The sequence below is a fragment of the Gossypium raimondii genome, chromosome 8, assembly GCF_025698545.1.
Source record: "Gossypium raimondii isolate GPD5lz chromosome 8, ASM2569854v1, whole genome shotgun sequence".
In the NCBI taxonomy this organism is placed as follows: Eukaryota; Viridiplantae; Streptophyta; class Magnoliopsida; order Malvales; family Malvaceae; genus Gossypium; species Gossypium raimondii.
Window position 1 is genome coordinate 57,372,361 of NC_068572.1, and position 19,748 is coordinate 57,392,108.

Consider the following 19,748-nt stretch of genomic DNA (forward strand, 5'->3'; position numbering starts at 1 on the left):
AACTTAATTCTAGAATTCGCCACGCACTGTATTTATATAAAAAATAAAATAATTCTTTTATTATTTGCAAACAACTTATTTAAATTTTATGATTACAATTATAATTTTTTTTGTGAGGCAAAGTTTTTAGTTCCCAAGAAACCTGAAGGAGGTTATAAAGGAATCAAATAATTACTTAAAAAGTCTTAAACATAATTCCGTTTTGATCACCTTAGAAAAGATGCTAGAGAAACCAAATTTGAAAAATCTCAATGCTAAACCTCCAAAATACAGTCACCAAGTCCACAACTCTCTGCTCCTAGCCTAGGGGTAACAAATTACTCCAAAGCAGTTTTAATGACTAAATCAAATTTTCATCCCATTACCTAATCCAAACACACTGGGGACTCATCCATCTCCTCTCAATCCTCTCTTACTACACACATATTTGCATTCGTTCTTTAAACAGGATGGATTTGTATTGGGTTTAATAATTATTTAGGGTTTAAATTTGGCAATTTTTTTCACATTGGAGTCTAATTTTTTTTTTGTCTAGGTATGAACTTGACAATTGTTCTCACATTGATGCTTGAATTTTTTTGATCCAAGCTAATCTTTGAACTTAACAATTGTTTCTATATTTAGATCTGAACTTGACAATTTTTCCTACATTAAAGTCTAAACTTTAGGGTTTTTATGGACTAACTTAAACAAAAAAAAATTCAAACCCTAATATAAAAACAGCAAAATAAAATTCAAACCTCAATATAAAAACAATTGCAAAATTTAAAACCTAACTAAGAAAAAAATAAATTCAAACCACAAGAAAATTTACTAAAGTCAGACTCCATTTAGCATTTCAAATAACATTATTCCTAACCCAGTCAGCTTGTTAGTAGCTACCTACTAACCATGGCAACCACTTGTTCATTCCTAGCTTCTAAAGCCCAATTATTATCATCAAGCCACTTGTTGAAATAACCCAACTTAGTAGCTGCAGGTTGCAGCCAACTCATAGGCCATGAACGAATCTTCCACTGGAAACCTCTTTTTCATTATTATCAGTTGTAAACTGAATTTGGGACTCTCCTCCAATATTTTTCCGGCATCATATTGGATCTCCTACATTTATTGGTATCATCAAAACCTGACATTGACTCCGTATCAATACCTGTCGTCATATCCTCAACTTTCCCTTTCATACGCACATCCAAAAAAATTTCCCAAACTCTTGCACGATATTTTTCATCATCACATTGCAATCTGATTGTTTCATCAATCCTTGATTTGTCATTATCATAATCGAACCCAAACAAAATTCCTAATAACACCTCATGTTAAATGAACCCAGACATAATTCAGTAATTGCAATATAAGAATTTATACTTCCATAGTAAGGCTAAATGAACATCTCATATTAAATTAGTAGGGAAATATCCATGCACTTTAAATTTCTTTTGCTGCTAAACCCTTACATTATCTTTATATCTGCACAGGCAGAAGTGGTGGCCGCCTATCCCAAGATCAGAGATGCTGATGCTCAGAACTCATTGCTGCGAGCGGAGAATGGTTCCATGAAGGAAAAGCTGTCAGTCCTCTCTGGAGAGATTATGTTGAAAGAAGGTTTTCCTTATTATATATATACCCCTCACCCTCACCCTCTCTCTTAATTTCTTTCTTTATTTCTAATGAGCCAAAACCTGATGTTGGAATCATGTTTTCCAAAGCCAAATATCATGAGCTAAAGAAGGAGAAGGACGCGTTGAAGCAACTGTCTCTGATGCATCTATCACCCGCATTTGCAGAATCCTCCCAACCAAATCATTACGGCTACCCACCGGTGAATAATATGGCCATGGATCAACCAGGATTCAATCAGTTTGTGGGAGCAGTAGCTCCGCCGCCAATGATGCAGAATCAAAATACTGAGAACGAGTTTGGGTTTGATGTCAACTTTGGAGACAACTATAATCCGATGTGAACTTCCAGCTTTTGGCCAAGACTGAGAATATCTCCTCGTTTGAATCTTATCTTGTAGTGCTTTTTAGTTGGCTTGCTGGCTTTGTTTGTTTTAGTTAAATTTGCATGGACTTTGCAGTACTTTTTGAAGTATTTTTCTCAGCCATAAGCTGGAAACTAGGGATATAATAAAATGGAGAAACAATTTCTGAAGAGTTGATTGATTTTCCATAAGTTTCATTTACAATTGGATGATTCCTAGAATCATATCACAACTTATCTTTGTATTGGGGTGAGTTTGTTGATAATAACCATTAGGCATAATGATACTTTACATATGTTTTCAATTTGGTTCTTATTCGTTTTTTCAGTTGAATTTGACCATTAATCTTTTAAAGAGAGTTAAATTATCTTTTTAACAAAATGCTGACTAAATCATTAATTTTAACGATATTTGCATGACAATCCGTATGACAACACATACATGCTTCATCCTAAGCACTATTTGTCTTATATGTTACGTCAACAAACAATTTAAAATTTATAAAATATTCAAAAATAAAAAATACAATATAAAAGTTTATAAAATTCAAAAAAAAGCATGACGTATATGCGGATTATCATATGGGTTGCTATATTTAAAATTTATTGTTTTAATTAGTATTCCGTTAAAAATAATAATTTGACTCTTTTTGGAAGGTTGATGGTCAAATTCAACCATTTTTAAAATCATGACTTAAAAGAAGAATTAAGATCAAATTGATAAAACATGTAAATATTAAGTATTAAATTTATCATTATGCCTAGCCATTAATATCACCTTTGGTTGTCGTTGTTGTGAGGAGCAACTATGGTTACAACTATAGTAGTTTTTGCAACTTGAGGCATAGTTAGATTAAACCATAACTTGCCTTACTTATTTGAGATAGGCCAGTTAACCACTATTACTTTACATTAATTGTTGGGACATGTAAGCTAGACACAAAAATTTAAAAGAGTAGAGTCATCACTAACTAATCTGAGATACGTCGGTTAACCACTTATTATTTAAAAATTAAGGACTTATCCTAAAATTAACTTAAAAAATCTTAAGAAGTAAGATTCAAACTCATCAACAAAATTTGGATTTGAGTAGGGAAGATTGTAACACCCCTATATATAATGCCTATATAATGATAATCCTACAAGGTTTGGTTTGGTAATTAAGATTTAACTTAAAAATCTAGGATTATCATTATAATGCATGAAAAATTTCGAATCCAATTAAATGATTAAATCAAAACACCGCCTAAATTAAATCAAAACCTAAAGTACAAGGAGCGTCGTCGTGAAAAACCTCAATTAGCAGACCAAAGACGTGCTAGAAATCTTAAAAATCTAAACTATAATGCATGAAAAATTTACATCGAACTGGATCTTAAAGTTGTAAATTCAAATTCAAATTCAATTAACAATTTTAGAATTAAAGTCAAATAAAAAGAAAATAACAGGAAAGGCCTAATTTTAAAATTTAAAAAATGTAGAAGCAAAGGGACTAATAGAGAAATTTATTTGCTCAAATTTTCGAGAATTAAAAGATATTTAAAATCCCAAGGACCCAATCTGTCATTACAAAAGGTAGAAGCCCCCTGAAAACAAGTTTAAAAACACAGAGGAACTAAATAAGAAATTTCCCACATTCCCTATTATTTAAACTCGAAACCCCAAATAGTCTTTCCATTTTTTCTCAATTTTTTTCAATTTCAGTTTCAAAAAACCCTCTCCTCCCTGTTCAGTTCAATATACGGCGAGCTCTGCCGCCGGAGAACCCAAATGTTCTTATAATGTTTTTCATCATTATTGTTAATAAAAAATTATTAGTAAAAACCATGTTTAGTCTTGCTTGATTTGTGTAATTGGCTACAACATGACTAAAATGGCTTTAAACAAACCTAGCCTTGACTATAAAATAAAGGTAAACTATACAAGTGATTACCGAACTATGTCGTAATATTTTTATCTTAGTCATTCAATTTTAAAAATTTTCAATTTAGGTATTAAACCTTATATTTATTTTTATTTTGGACTCCCTGATTAAATGCTAAAGTTACATATTTTATGTAATTAAATTGGTTAATTTATGAGAGTGCACCACTAATTTTTCCATGTTTTTGTTGAATTTTGTGTAGGGGTGCAATTTGGGGCTAAATAGAAGAAAAAGGAAACAATTGGGCTAGATTGAAGAAAGGAGCAAAGAAGGAGGGCCAAAGCAGAATTTTTCCAAGATTAATTAGCTGAAATTTTTGTTGACTTAGTGGGAGATTATGTAGGGATTTTTAATATTTTATTCCTCGATTTTCTATACTAGTTGGCTCTTAATTTAGCAAAGCCACTAGTATAAATAGTGGACTAATTTGTTCATTTTTATCATCAAGTCATTAATCAAGTTTTTAATTACCAAGTTTTTTTTATTAGTATCCATTTCAGCTTTAGGCCGGAATTAGCCTCGTCAAAACCCGTGAGTTACGCACCCGAGCAAATTAACTCCTAAATTCCAGTACTTATTATTTCTCCGGATTAAGAGTATGATTTTGTCAACTCACAAAGTCAGATCAACATTAAGTCAAAAAAGACGTCGTTTGATTTAGTGTGGTTAGACGTACAGTTGGAATTCCGAAAGGAACGTTTCTAATCGGTTTTCTGTGAACACATTGGCGTGCCAAGTGGAGATTGCTGTTTGGTTCCGTCAAGGGAAGTAGTAACCGGATTTAAATGTCCCACGCGGTTGAGGGCATTGGTTCGAGCTAGGCTCTTCTAGAACATAAGTCGCTCGGAGTTCTAAATCACGAACGTTTCGTGGTTGTTCGATCGGTAAGGGTTAGTTATTGGACGTTCCATAACTAATTTACACAAGGAATAGTTGGTGTCCGAGGCGTCCTTGGTAGCTATAACTAGCTTATTGGGAAAGAGGAGTTCATCTAATTTCGAGGATCGGTTCAAAGACGAGGAAAAATCTGTGCCTAAAGCTGAGCTTATTTTAATTAATTTTTCTTCAGATTTATTTAACTGCTTTTTATTATTTATTTTCGGCTTTTACTTTTTACGCATTTTATTTATTTATTTCAGGTTCCAGGTTTTTGATTTTATCCTCCCCCCAAATTTCTTGGGCACGACAACTGCACCGACATAAATCTGGTCAAGAGAGCAACAATTTGCAGTAAACCCAGTCTCTGAGGGATCGACCCTACTCCCTATACTACTAAAATTTACAAAATTAGGTGTAGGTTTATATTGGTGGATTCGACACCCATCACTCCCACCATTAAAATAGTGTGACCTTTTGTTAATTAGTACAATGACACATTCCGTCCTTAATTCTTACATATACCTATAATTTGAGCCTAATTCTAAATAATTTAATAAATTTAACCATTCATATTTACAAATTCTATCAATTTAATCTTCAAACTTCTTAACCAAAGCTTTTAGCTTTTAAAATGGACACATTCTACATTTGTAAATTTGTAAACCCCGGAAAAAAAAACTTCTCCGATTCTGCCATATATGTTAATAAAAACATTCTTTTAATTCAAGGATTATCATCAATAATGAAAGTTTAAATTTTTAAGTGAGGTTTAAAAATATTGCATGTTGAATTTACTTTTTACTTTTATTTTATTTTATTAAATATATTTATATAAAAAATTAGTTTACTTGTGGAAATACTAAACTCAGTAATAATATTTAATTAAATACATGTATTTTTTATTATCTCAAATATCCAAAACCATAAATGAAAATAAATTTTTAATAAGTTCACATTTACACAACATTCAAATTGCATTGAAATAGAAAATTTGGTCATCTTAATTTTATGTTTTGTGTAGTGAAAACATTATAACTTGCCTTTTACGATTTATTGATCTATGTTTATTATTATAATTTTCTCTTGAATAGTTTTAGATTAGAAAATCTTAATGGATAAAAATATGCACATGCATGCATTCGCGAGAATTCTTCATTAATAGGAGATATTATTGAAAAGCTGAGTGAAGGAGAAATGAATATGGTTCTATTTTATGCCAAATATTTATATTAAAAGCATGTTATATTTGCATTATTGGAGAAGTTTTTTCTTCTTTTTGGGTTTTACAAATTTATAGATGTGGAATATCTCGGTTAGAAAGTTTGAAAATCAAACTGATGGAATTTGTAAATGTGAAAGGTTAAATTTATCAAATTATTTATAATAAGGATCAAATTCATAGAATATGAAAGTATTGAGGGCTAAATGTGTTATTATACTAGTTAGAGAAAGATTTTATTATCAATTTAACGACGGGTGACCAAAATAGAAACAAATACAAAGTTTATTACCTAAATTAAAAAGTTTGATGACTAAAACAAAAATATAGACATGATCATTTGTATAGTTTATCCTCAAAATTTAAGCTTGTACACGAATTGGCAAAAAACTTATCTTAGATAACTTTCAATTGTACCAAAATTAATATATACAATAAAGCTAAAATTTATTTCACAATTTGATTTTATTCCAAAATTCAGCACCCAATCCTTCACCAAAATATTTAATTAAATAAAACTTATTTCAATTTTCTACTATTCCAAATTTATTGTGATCCCAAAAATTCAAGTGAAGTTGAATTTAGTTTCCATTTTAAAACCAACTTTTGATGTTAATTTTAAAATAAAAAATTAATTTAATTATAAAATTACATTGAAATGTTGGTTTAGTCCATTTTTAAAAAACTAAAAGTTTATAAAGTAAAAAAAAAGTGAAATGTGCTGACAAAATTAGGTGCTACAATTGCCCCTCTTTGTGCGTTGCTTGTGCAACAAAGAACGTGCAAATGTCACGGGGTTAGACTTTTTTCTTGTAATTCGTGCGACCTTAAGCGATTTCTTCGCTTCAAATGCGCCTAAGTCAGCGTAACTCTCATAAAGTGATAATTCTTGATAGAAATTCTCTTAAGACACTGAAAATATGGCGGAAGCAACTCGAAATGAAAAGAGCAACAAAAGTGTTGAAAAGCCACAAGAAAGCACTGCACACCAAGTGTTTGAGTAAATGCTCTTAATATATTCTTAATTCAAGAATTAGTTAATACAATGGGATGAATACAAATGAAGGAGGAGGCCTCTATTTATAGTTGAGTTCTCCCAAAATCAACGGTACAGATTGAGTTCCCATTTACAATGAATAACTTTTTTTACCCTTAGGAAGCTTTACTAGGTTCCATGTTCTATTCTTATGGAGTGATTTCATCTCTTCTTACATAACAATCATCCATTTTCCTGAATCTTCACAGATAACTACATTAGAATAAGTATATGACTCTTGATTTGTATCTATATTTTCAGCCACATTTAAGGCATAAGCAACTAGATTAGCCTCAGTGAACCTCTTTGGAGGTTTAATTTCTCTTCTAGGTTTGTTTATGGCAATAGAATATTGTGAAGCTGACTGTGATAAAGAAGCAACTCTACTTTGAGTTTTTGTATTGACCTCAAGAGTAGGCTCTATTGTAGATCTTGGATCAATCTAAAGCTCCACATGCTTCACATGGTGTTTGAAATTTGTTGGTCCTTATTGAAAAGATCTTTAAGAGGTAAGTTATGCAGCATAACTGTAACGACCCGATAGTCACGGGTGTCCGAAAATATATTTTCGAGACTCCGTTTTCGTAAATCAGACTCGTAATAAATATTTACGAAGTTAATTGTGTGGTTAATTAGATTTTGGTTAGGTGAATTTGTATGAATTAAGAGTAATTAGGAATAATGACTAAATTGCATATAATGTGAAAGTTGAATTATAAATTAAAGAAAAAATTAAGGGAACAAAGAAGCAATTATGCCATTGCTTATAAATGAGGCGGCATAAGCTTTAAAACATGTGAAAATTAATTATATATATTATAAAATAAACCTTAAATGTTGAGTAATATATTATATTATTATATATAATAATATATTATATTATTATAATAAAACAAATAAATAAAAAGAAAAAAGAAATAGAAAAAGAAAGAAAGAAACTGAGAAAACCAAACGAAACAGGGAGAAAAATAAAGAAAAGAAAGAAGGAAGGAAAAAATAGGGTTTCAAAGTTCCAAGCTTAATTGGTTAGTCAATTTAGTCCATTTTCTGTAATTTTTATGTTTTTGGAATCCCGATATTAAATACTACCCGACTCATGTCGAAATTTTAGAAATTATTGAGTTTTTAAATGTTGTTTATGTTGAATAATTTTAGTATTAGGGATTAAATTGATAGATTTTAAGTTAGAAATGAAAAAGGATTGAATTGTAGAATAAATTGTAAATTTTGAGTAATAGGGACTAAATTGTGAAAAATTCAAAATTTAGGGATTTAAGTGAAATTAGGGAGTTAAATCTAGTCTAAAGTGGAATTTGTATGAAAATATAAGATTGATTGTGAAGAAATAAGATTAGTCTCGATTTAGGGACTAAATTGGAATTTAGGTAAATATTGAGTACAAATTTAAATACTCAATATGAGATTGAATTGTGTTGTATTGATGAATTTTAATTGTTTTAATTCCGTAGCTAACGTTGTACCGGAACCCTCGACTAAGAAGGGAAAATATAATGTCGACGAGGAATAGCTCGGAATTTCCAGTTTGTATTTCTATAATCCGAACTTAGCTGTTAATTGTTGTATTTTGATTAAATGTTAAGGTAAGTGATTGAGGTGAGTATTTGACATTTTGATATTGAATTGAATTTATATATGTGATTATATGAAAAATTGATATTGGATATTGATTGTTTTTGAATTGTGAAATTAAACCATATTAACTGTATCGGGCTAAGCCGGATATAGATGGCATGCCATAGGATTAGAAGAGTTCAGAGATTTCTTTGACTTCGAGTCGATGAGACACTAGATGTTCAGAGATTTCTTTGACTTCGAGTCAATGAGACACTGGATGTCAATTTACTACTTCGGATATATTTGGCGAGGCATTCGGTGCCAATTTACTGTGGTTTAGCCAATGAGACATTGGGTGTCAACTTATTACTTTGAACTATCTGATGAGGCACTGGGTGCCAAACTGGTGTGTTTTGGTTGAATTCGTGTATCCGTTCAAGTCCGAGTCGTGTTAATAGGGGGTAAATGAATAATAAAGTCTTATAATTGATATTGAAATGGAATGATATGAGAAATGAAGTGGAATAGTGAATTGAATATTTTATGGATAAAGCAATTGCATGAATGAAATGTGATTTAAATTGTAAAAAGCTATTTCTATAGCAAGCGATGGAAATTGAATATTGTATGGTTTTAAAAAGTTCAATTGTACTTAATATTTTATTATACATTTTATATTGTTTTATATTTAAATATTCGAATTATAGAAATACCACTGATTTTACTTAGCATACGGTTTTGTTTTCCGTGCGCAGGTTAGGTATTTAATTTTGATCGTCGATTCAGCATCCAACAATGATCTCGAACTCAAACGTGGTAATGTTTATCCTTTTGAAATGTGTCAGCATGTACCTAGGGTGTCTAAATAATAATTATTTTGTGGATTGATTGTAAATGAGATTATAAGTTTAATATTGGTTGGTTATAAACATATAAATATGTGTTTGTGTTAAAGTCATATTATGGCAAGTTAAATGGTGTTTAAGTGTTCATAAATTAGGCAAAATAGATGGAATTAGGTATGTTTATAAATTGGATTTAAATTGATGCTTTGATGAATTGTTTTGATGATATAATTGTGGTACCTATGAGCGTACATTGGTTAGACATCTAGGATGATTGTTTTGACATGTTCTAGATGTGTTTGATCATGTTTTGAATTGGTTAAATGAATGATTTTTGAGTTGCTTATTGTCCAAGCTTGCAGGGAATGGTAAACTTGTTATTTAAGGTACATTTTGGCCATATGGCCTTGTGAACCCCGCAACTTTGAAAATTTTTAATATTTCGAAGAAAAAAAATTCTGAGTTTCCAAATTAGTCCCGATTTGTTTCTAACACGTATTTTGGGCCTCGAGGGCTCAAATAAAGGACATTATGTATGAATTTAATTGTTTTTTTACCTGAATATTATATGATATCAGTGTTTAAATTTATATTTATTTGATCAATAAGCTTCGGTAATGCTTCGTAACCCTATTTCGGCTACGAATGTGGGTTAGGGGTGTTACAATAACAGTGTCATAAAAAATAACATCTCTGCTAATTACAACTTTCTTAGTTTTAGAATACAATAACTTATATCCTTTAACACTAGCCTTAAGCACAAGAAAAGCACACTTAATAGATCTGGGTTCCAATTTACCATTATCAACATGAACATATGTAGGACACCCAAAAATCTTTAAATGAGAATAATCTGCGAGAGTACCAAATCATACCTCTTGTGGAGTTTTTTTCTCAATGGCAATGGACGAAGACCGGTTAATAAAAAAACATGCAGTGGAGGTCGCTTCAGCCCAAAACGACTTCGATAAACAAGCATTCGACAACATACATCGAACCTTTTCCATGAGTGTTCTATTCATTTGTTCTGCAACATTGTTTTGCTGGGGAGTATGACGAACTGTCAAATGGTGAACTGTCAAATGCCTCACGATCCTTTCTGATTTGCATAATTTATTAAATTTATCAGAATAAAATTCCAAGCCATTATTTGTGCGAAGGTGTTTTATCTATTTTTTTGTCTCCTTCTCAATCATAGTCTTTCAATCCTTAAACGTGAGCAACACATCACTTTTCTATTTCAGGAAGAATGCCCAAACTTTTCTGGAAAAATTATTAATGATCGTCAACATATAGTTAGCATCACCCCTAGAAGGCACTCTAGATGGTCCCTAGAGATTAGAATGAATATAATCTAGTAAATCGAACTCTCTTTTGCTTCCCAAAAACATAGTGCTCACAAAACTTCTGTTTGCTAATACCTTGTCCATCAAGAAGTCTTCTTTTGCTTAATTCTATCATATCGGTCTCACTCATATTCCCAAGGCGCATATGCCAAAGTCTAGTAACATCATCATCTGACAAGGAAAAGGAAGCGACATCTGCATCACCAATAATAGTTAAACCCTGCAAAACATATAACTTGACAGTTTTCCTTTGCCCTTTCATCACAACGAGGGAAACCTTGCTAATCTTTAGAACCCCACCTTAAGTTGTGTACTTGTAACCTTTTGAATCAAGTGTACTCAACGAAATCAGATTTCTCTTTAAGTCTGATACATTTCGTACGTCACTAAGTGTTCTGACGACTCCATCGTCAGATTTCTCATCCTTTTTCCCCCACAGATCCCCTTTTTTGCCACTATATTTATTTCTTCAACAAGTGACAAGATTCGGGTCACACAATCTCTAACACTTCACTTGAACAAGAATCCTATAAGGATTACCTACGTTGGAAACGTTAACAATGGAAGGGATAACTACCTTGCTTGCCACTACAAACAAAATATTTGCCTCTTCAAATGACTCTATTTTTTATGGCATCATCAAGTTTGATGAACGTCCCCCATTCGTTACCCAAAGCTTCAAAGAAACTTGCATGCTAGAGAGACACCTCTTTTTAACACCACTTTATAGAACACTTGTTGTGTTTTTTGTCAAAATCAAATAGATCAAAGGATTCAAACTAAGTAAAAAAAAAAAGCTTGTTCAAATCATGACACCATTAAAATTTTCCGTTAAACTGCTTATAAATTCAACCACACGATAGTTCAAACCTAGATGAATTTTTTGGGAGATAGTTGGGTTTCTTTATGGGTTGGATTGGGTCATGGGAAAATCAATTGGGTATAATATATTATGTCCAAATTATAAGTAACTTAACAACAAATTTTAATGGTGTCATGATTTGAATAAATTTTTGATGCACAAGTACTAATTTGGAACAATTTTTAGTAAATGGACTCAAGTGAACTTTACATGGTATAGAGAATCCTAGTAGACTTGGACATCCATTTTTTACCATTACCATATGGATATATTTCTTAGGGTTCCAAATATGAAAGAATGATTTGGTGTTTCCAGGTTTTTATTTTCTTTGGCCAGAGCGTTTCCAGGTCAAGAAACATCATGGAACATTTGATTTTCCAAAGTGGAAAACTGTTCAATTATTCAATTTTGATACCCTGGTAAAAGATAACTTTATAAGGTAACATTAATAAGGAAAAAAAATCTAAATATTTTAATGACAGATTAAATACCAAATTATAACAGGACAAAGTTCATTAGCATTTTAGATTAATGCATGCATTCCACTATGCATTACCATTTTAGAACGGAAAAACATTGCCATAATAGTTTGACCATATAAGGAAAATAAAACAAATACATGTATTTGCACTACGCATTAGCATTTTAGACTTAAAAACCGCCATAGTAGTTGCCCCACTGGTTTATCTATATAAAAAGGAATGCTCCTAGATTGTTTCACCCACCGCAATCATTTCTTGTTTTTGGCAAAGGTAAATCCGTAGTGCTAGCAAGCCACTAAACTCTTACAAGGTCAATTAAGGTTGTACAATTTCTTAACTTAAGCTTGTTTCTTTGGTAGGTTATAGACTTGATTGAAGTAATGGCAGGAATTAATAATAGAGATGTTAATGAAGAAACACTCAATGCTCCATTGCCAGAGTTACCATCCAAAGGAACTGGCAATGCTAATAATGAGAGAGTTCCTCAATCAACCAATGGAAATCAGGTCCCCCACGGTGAAGGACAAAGACTTGAGAGTAACATGGTGATGGACCCTAAAAAGCTCAAAAGGTGAAACATGCATAGCATTTGCAAGATATTATGTTTGGAAAATATTTTAAAATCTATCATTATCTTATACCCTTAAAAAGTTTCAGATTTGTTAATCAAAAGGTCGATCTCTTGGGGGTTTTGTGTTAGGGTTGCCGCAAGCCGTGAATATTCGCAAAGGTATCGACTCAAACAACTGCAATACATTGCACAACTGGAAGCAGGAGTAAAGGCTCTCGAGGTAAACAAAATCACTCCTTTATATTGCTCTATTTTGTGTTTATGATCTTTGATATATAACCCCCAAATAAATCTAAATTATAGGTTTTATTCTTAGTGTTCAAGGCTATATTATTGAAGTGTGAACAGATGTGATGGTAAAAGAGTTAAAAAATTATGTACCCAAAAACCGAGAGTTAGAATATTAAGAACAAAAGAAGTAAAAGTACACCGAAATTCATTCTGAATTTACTTTCTACGACGATTAAAAATAGAGATCAATAAGATATAATCCAAAGAAAGTTGCTAGACAATCTTGCTTTTGTAAATAATCCGACTAGTAGTACGTAACAACCGGTACATTGCATGGAAAGAATACAATATGTAATTAATTTAAGGTTTATATTTATAATTATATAAATTTATACGATAGTAATTAATTATACAATGACGTCATTTTCAAAACTTTTAGAACGTGTTTAAACGAAATTTAAAATTTTGAGTTTTTAAAATCCATCATTTCAAATTACTAGAATTTGTAGTTGCTTTGTTTTAGGTTATTGAAATTTTATAAATAATATAAGAAAATATTGAATATGGATATAAAAATTATAAATAGTTGTTATAAAATAAAATTTTAAATATATATATATATATTATAATTAAACCTTCTCAATCAAATCATTACATAAAATATGTTTGGATCACAAAAAAAATGAAAAATCTCAATGTTAAACCTCCAAAATACAACCTCTAATGGTACATGAGTGTGTGCCTTCCTAGCTTTATTGTAACTCCAAATTCCACCGTTAGAAAATTTTAAAATTTGTCAAATCATCATCAAGTCCACAAATCTCTGCTCGTTCATCACCACATTGCAATATGATTGTTGCTTACATCCTTGATTTTTCATTATCATAATCGAAGCCAGATCAAATTCCTAATAACACCTTATGTTAAATAAACCCAGACAAATTTCAATATTTGCAATATGAATAGACATCTCATGTTAAATCGGTAGGGAAATATTCATGTACTTTAAATTTCTTTTGGTGCCAAATCCTAACATTATCTTGATGTACGCACAGGAAGAAGTGGCGAATGCCTTTCCCAAGATCAGATCTGTTGATGCTCAGAACTCATTGCTGCGAGCGGAGAATGGTTCCATGAAGGAAAAGTTGTCTACCCTCTCCGGAGAGCTTATGTTGAAAGAAGGTTTTCCCTCTCTCTTAATTTTTTTTTTTTGGCGCCCTTTCATTTTAATGAGCTAGAACCTGATGTTGGGATAATGTTTTCCAAAGCTGAATATCATGAGCTAAAGAATGAGAAGGAGGTGTTGAAGCAAATGTCTTTGATGTATCGCGCACCTGCATTTGCAGAATCCTCCCAAACAAATCATTACGGCTACCAACCGGTGAATAATATAGCCATGGATCAACCAGGATTCAATCAGTTTGTGGAACCAACAGCTCCGCAGGCAATGATGCAGAATCAAAACCCCGAGAACCAGTTTGGGTTTGATGTCAACATTAGGGACAACCATAATCTGATGTAAACTGCTAGTTTTTAGCTGCTCCGCATTTAAATCTTTATCTTGTAGTGCTTTTTAGTTGGTTTGTTGTTTAGTTATTTGCAGCACTTTTTTTAAGTCATTTTCTCGGCCATAAGCTAGAAACTGAGGATCTAATAAAATGGAGAAACAATTGTGATAAGCTGATTCATCTTAATTAACTTTCATTTACAATTGGATAATTATTTGCACATATTTTTTCCCCATTAACTTTCTCTGTAATGCACAAAATGTTTGGTTTCGTAATTAGTACTATATCAAAAATCAAGCTAAATACGATCAGTGAATTAAGTGTTATTTAATTATTAATTAATTTTTTATTACGATTTATTGTATTTAATAATTAAAATATATAAAATTCAATCATTATTTTTATATTTAAAAACTAAAATATTTTTTTCATTTTATTTTTTAAATTTAATAAAATTTAAACAACATTTAAATATTTTTTAAATATTGGTTTACATTTTAATTTAGTTTTTAAATTTGTAACGGTATTTATTTATTTTTAAATGTTGTATAAATTTTTATAAAAAATTGATAATGTTTTAACATTATTTTAAAAATCATTAAATTTCGTATAAATGGTTATAATTTATTATAATTCAATATTTTATTTTTATAATTTAAAAGTAATAACAATTAACATTTTATTACCTCTCATATAATTTGGATGATATATTCAAATTAGATATATTTAAGGTAAAATATAAGAAAACAAATAATTTAAATTAATGATTTGATTGTCCAAATTTTGATAGGACATTAAAATACAAATGAGTTGAATTAAAATATGAAAATAAAGAATTTTTAATTAACATTTTCGATGTAAATAAATATAATTTATTATATAAATTTGTTTTAAAGAGTCATGAATTTGAGCGTATATCCATATTTGAGAATGTCTTTTATTTAAAAATTAACTTTTATTTATTTAATTAGTTATAGTTACTTAATAAATGTTTATCAATTTAAGTAATATGTTGTTATTAGAATAGGATTGAACTGATAAATTGAACAAGTTGAATTGAAGATTGATGGTCCAATCTATTCAATCAAAACGATAAAACTATAAAAGGAAAATCGGTTAACCATAACTTTTCACGTACAAAAATTTTAGAAGACGTTGAAGTAATTTTTTATTTTAATATAATGGAATTAGTTATAAAAAATGTAATAATTTTATTTTAAAAAGTCTAACTGAAATAATTATTTTTGCTTAAAAAAGCAAATAAAGTATTTTCGTTTTTATACACATATTTGTTTAAAAATAAGTAAGGATAAATGGGCTCGGTTGAAAATTTCTCGCAACAATATTGATTTTTGTAGATCCATGGTGGAGGTTTTTTTTTTTTTTTTACATTTACTTTAGACTTTTGAGGTGAAAGTAAAACTGAGATCATGAAGGCTATTAGAGTTGTGTGACCCAAATTCTAAGAGATTGTTTGCAAGTCAAGTTTAAAAAATATAGTTTCTTTCTAGAAGATTTAGTATTTATGAGTATAATATATTTAGCATTTATTAGCATAATATATTTGACTTTATTTATAATTAGGTTTTTTCAACCTATAAATTGATGTAGTTGAAACTCCTTTTGTAATCATTCGAATTTGACCTAGTGAATTTTCTTCTCCTCTGCCCGTGGTTTTTTTCCCAAAAGGGTTTTCACGTAAAAATCTGTGTTCTTTATTTTTATTTCTCTTTTATTTGCGATATATTGTCATTATCGACGTTCTATTTTTACAAATTGGTATCAGAGCTTCCAAGTTGTTCATCTCAATCACGGTAATGGCATCTTTGAAGTATGAAATTTCGCTATTGGATCACAACACCAGATTTACGCTGTGGCAGATTAAGATGCAAGCAATTCTTACACAAATGGATTGGGAGGATGCCCTGCTAGGGATAGATAAGATGTCTTCGACATTAACAAATGAAGAGAAGAAGCATAAGGATCGAAAGGCGTTAACACAATTACATCAGCATTTGTCTAAAGAAATTTTACAGGATATAATGAAGGAGAAGACCGCCGCTGCATTATGGAAGAGGCTGGAACAAATATGTATGTCGAAAACTCTAACCAATAAGTTGAATATGAAGCAGCGTCTTTATACTCATTGTTTGGAGGAAGGTGCATCTGTACACGAACACTTAACAGTGTTTAAAGAAATTCTCTCAGACTTAGAGGATATGAAGGTTCAGTATGATAAGGAAGATCTGGGATTGATTCTACTTTGTTCGTTGCCCTCGTCGTATTCAACCTTTAGAGACACGATTTTATATAGTCGCGAGTCTTTCACAATTGATGAGGTTTATGATTCTTTAACCTCGTATGATAAGATAAAGCATCTTGTGGTTAAACCTGACTCTAAGAGAGAGAGCCTCATTCTTCATAGGAGACAAGAATGAAATGCTGATGATGATCGTGGAAGGACACAGGAACGGAATCCTCACGGTAAATCTAAGGGTAGATCAACTTATTCAAACAGAGGTAAAACTTGTAACCTTCAAACATAGGTAAAACTTGTAAGTTCTGCAATAAGAAAGGGCACATTAAATCTGAGTGCTATAAGCTATAGAATAATATCGAAAGGGAGGCTGCGAATCAAAAGGGAAAATAACCAGAAAATTCCGGTGAAACTGATGTTGTAGAAGACTACAGCGATGGTGAACTTCTAGTCACTTCTGTCAATAATTCTAAAGTGAGCAATGAGTGGATCTTTATTCAGGCTGCACCTTCCATATGAGTTTCAATCGGGATTGGTTTACAACTTACGAAACGATGTCTGAAGGTGTTGTTTTGATGAGAAATAATGTTTTGTGTAAAATTGCAGGTGTTGGAATGATTAAAGTTAAAATGTTTGACGGAGTTGTCAGAACACTTAGTGACGCGCGATATGTTCCAGAATTGAAGAGAAATTTAATTTTGTTAAGTACTCTTGATTCAAAAGGGTACAGATACACAACTAAAAGTGGGGTTTTGAAGATTTCCAAAGGTTCCCTCGTTGTGATGAAAGGGTAGAGAAAGACTACCAAGTTATATGTTTTGTAGGGTTCTACTGTTATTAGTGATGCAGCTGTCGCTTCCTCTTCCTTGTTAGATGATGATATTACTAAAATTTGGCATAAGTGCCTAGGGCATATGAGTGAGAATGACATAACAGAATTGAACAAAAGAGGACTTCTTGATAGGTAAGGAATTTGTAAACTAAAATTCTGTAAGCACTGTGTTTTTGGGAAGTAAAAGAGAGTTCGATTCACTAGAGGAATCCATAACACAAATGGAAGGTTGGAGTATATTCATTCTGATCTGTGGGGGCCATCCAGAATGCCTTCGAGAGTTGGAGCTAATTATATGCTAACTTTTATTGATGATTTTTTCAAAAAAGTTTGGGCGTTCTTCATGAAGTAGAAAAGCGATGTGTTTTTCGCATTTAAGTCTTGGAAAACTATGATTGAAAAACAGACGGGAAAATAAATAAAATACCTCCGCATAGGTAATGGCATAGAATTCTGTTATGATGAGTTTAATAAACTGTGCAAGTTAGAAGGGATCGTGAGACACTTGATAGTTCGTCATACTCCACAATAAAACAACGTTGCAGAATGAATGAACAGAACAATCATGGAGAATGTTCAATGTATGTTGTCAAATGCCAACTTACCAAATTCATTTTGGGCCGAAACAGCCTCTACTGCATATTTTTTAATCAACCGATCTTCATTTGTTTCCATTGAGAAAAAGACTCCACAAGAGGTATGGTCTAGTAATCCTGTTGACTATTCTGATTTAAAGATCTTTGGGTGTCCTGCATATGCTTATGTTGATAATGGAAAATTGGAACCAAGATCCATTATATGTGTTTTTCTTGGTTATAAAGCTAGTGTAAAAGGGTATAAGTTATGGTATCCTGAAAATAGAAAAGTTGTGATTAGCAGAGATGTTATTTTTTTATGAAACTGCTATGCTACCTAACTTATCCCTTAAAGTCTCTTCCAATAAAGAAAATCAAAAACAGGTGGAGCATCAGATTAATCCAGAATCTACAACAGAGTCGACTCCTCAAGCCAGTACAAAAATTCAGAATAGAGTTGCTTCTTTACCATAATACTCTATCGCCAAAAACAGAACTAGAAGAGAAATTAAACCTCCAAAGAAGTATGCCGAGCCTAATCTAGTTGCTTATGCTTTAAATGTGGCTGAAGATATAGATGCAAACCAAGAGCCATTTAATTATTCTGAGGCAGTTAGCTGTGAAGACTCAGAAAAATGGATGTTTGCTATACAAGAGGAGATGAAATCACTCCACAAAAACAGAACATGGGATCTTGTGAAACTTACTAAAGGTAAAAAGGTTATTCGTTGTAAATGAGTGTTTAAAAAGAAAGAAGGGACTTGAGGAGTTGAAGAACCCAGATATAAAGCAAGGCTTGTTGCAAAGGGTTATAGTCAAATTCCATTAGTGGACTTCACAGATGTGTTCTCTCTAGTTGTTAAGCATAGTTCTATTTGAGCTTTGCTTGGTATTGTGGCCATGCATGATTTGAAGCTTGAGCAGTTAGATGTAAAAAATGCATTTTTGCATGGAGAACTTGAGGAGGATATTTACATGCAACAACTAGAGGGTTTTACAGTCTCAGAAAAAGAGGACTATGTTTACTTGCTGAAAAAGTCCATTTACGGTTTGAAACAGTCACCAAGACAGTGGTACAAGAGGTTTGATTCCTTTATGACTTCTTATGATTTCAAAAGAAGTAGTTTTGACAGTCGTGTTTACTTTAAGAAAAACAATGATGGTTTTTTTGTGTATCTACTCCTTTATGTTGATAACATGTTGATAGCAGGAAAAGATAAAGGAGAGATAAGAAAGGTCAAAGGGGTACATTGGTATTTGAGATGAAAGACTTGGGACCAGCAAAGAAGATACTTGGTATTGAGATTCTGAGAGATAGAAATGCAAGTAAATTGTACCTAAGTCAGAAGGGGTACATTGAGAAAGTTTTTTGCAAGTTCAATATACAGAATGCTAAGCCTATTAGTACTCCTTTAGCCGCCCATTTCAGACTTTCATCGGCTTTGTCTCCACAATCAGATGATGAGATTGAGTACATGTCACATGTTTCATACTCTAGTTCAGTGGGATTTTTCATGTATGCTATGGTTTGTTCATGTCCAGATTTATCATATGCAGTCAGTGCAGTTAGCATATACATGGCGAATCCCGGTAAAGAACATTGGAAAGTAGTTTAATGGATTTAAG

General features: G+C 31.5%; 1 protein-coding gene across 3 annotated transcripts; it reads left to right on the top strand.

Annotated features, from left to right (window-relative positions):
* Positions 1-985: 985 nt before the first annotated feature.
* LOC105792431 (uncharacterized) lies at positions 986-2,162 on the top strand. Of its 3 annotated transcripts, none has more exons than XR_008188190.1 (3): positions 986-1,113; positions 1,476-1,602; positions 1,707-2,162. XR_008188190.1 is itself a non-coding variant. In XM_012621010.2 (2 exons), the coding sequence occupies exons 1-2, from the start codon at positions 1,419-1,421 to the stop codon at positions 1,958-1,960; spliced, it is 438 nt and encodes a 145-aa protein (XP_012476464.2). In that variant the 5' UTR covers positions 1,417-1,418; the 3' UTR covers positions 1,961-2,162. The 3 variants fall into 3 exon arrangements, 1 of the variants encoding a protein (XP_012476464.2); XR_008188189.1 differs by lacking the exon at positions 986-1,113 and adding an exon at positions 1,138-1,372; XM_012621010.2 differs by lacking the exon at positions 986-1,113 and having other exon boundaries at positions 1,417-1,602.
* The last annotated feature ends 17,586 nt before the right edge of the window (positions 2,163-19,748 follow it).

What these genes read in the sequence shown, in the direction of transcription:
- LOC105792431 (XM_012621010.2), top strand. Translation starts at nt 1,419, where the DNA reads ATGCACTTTAAATTTCTTTTGCTGCTAAACCCTTACATTATCTTTATA. An exon ending in AGAGATTATGTTGAAAGAAG is followed by an intron (nt 1,603 to 1,706) that starts GTTTTCCTTATT and finishes TGTTTTCCAAAG; the next exon opens with CCAAATATCATGAGCTAAAG.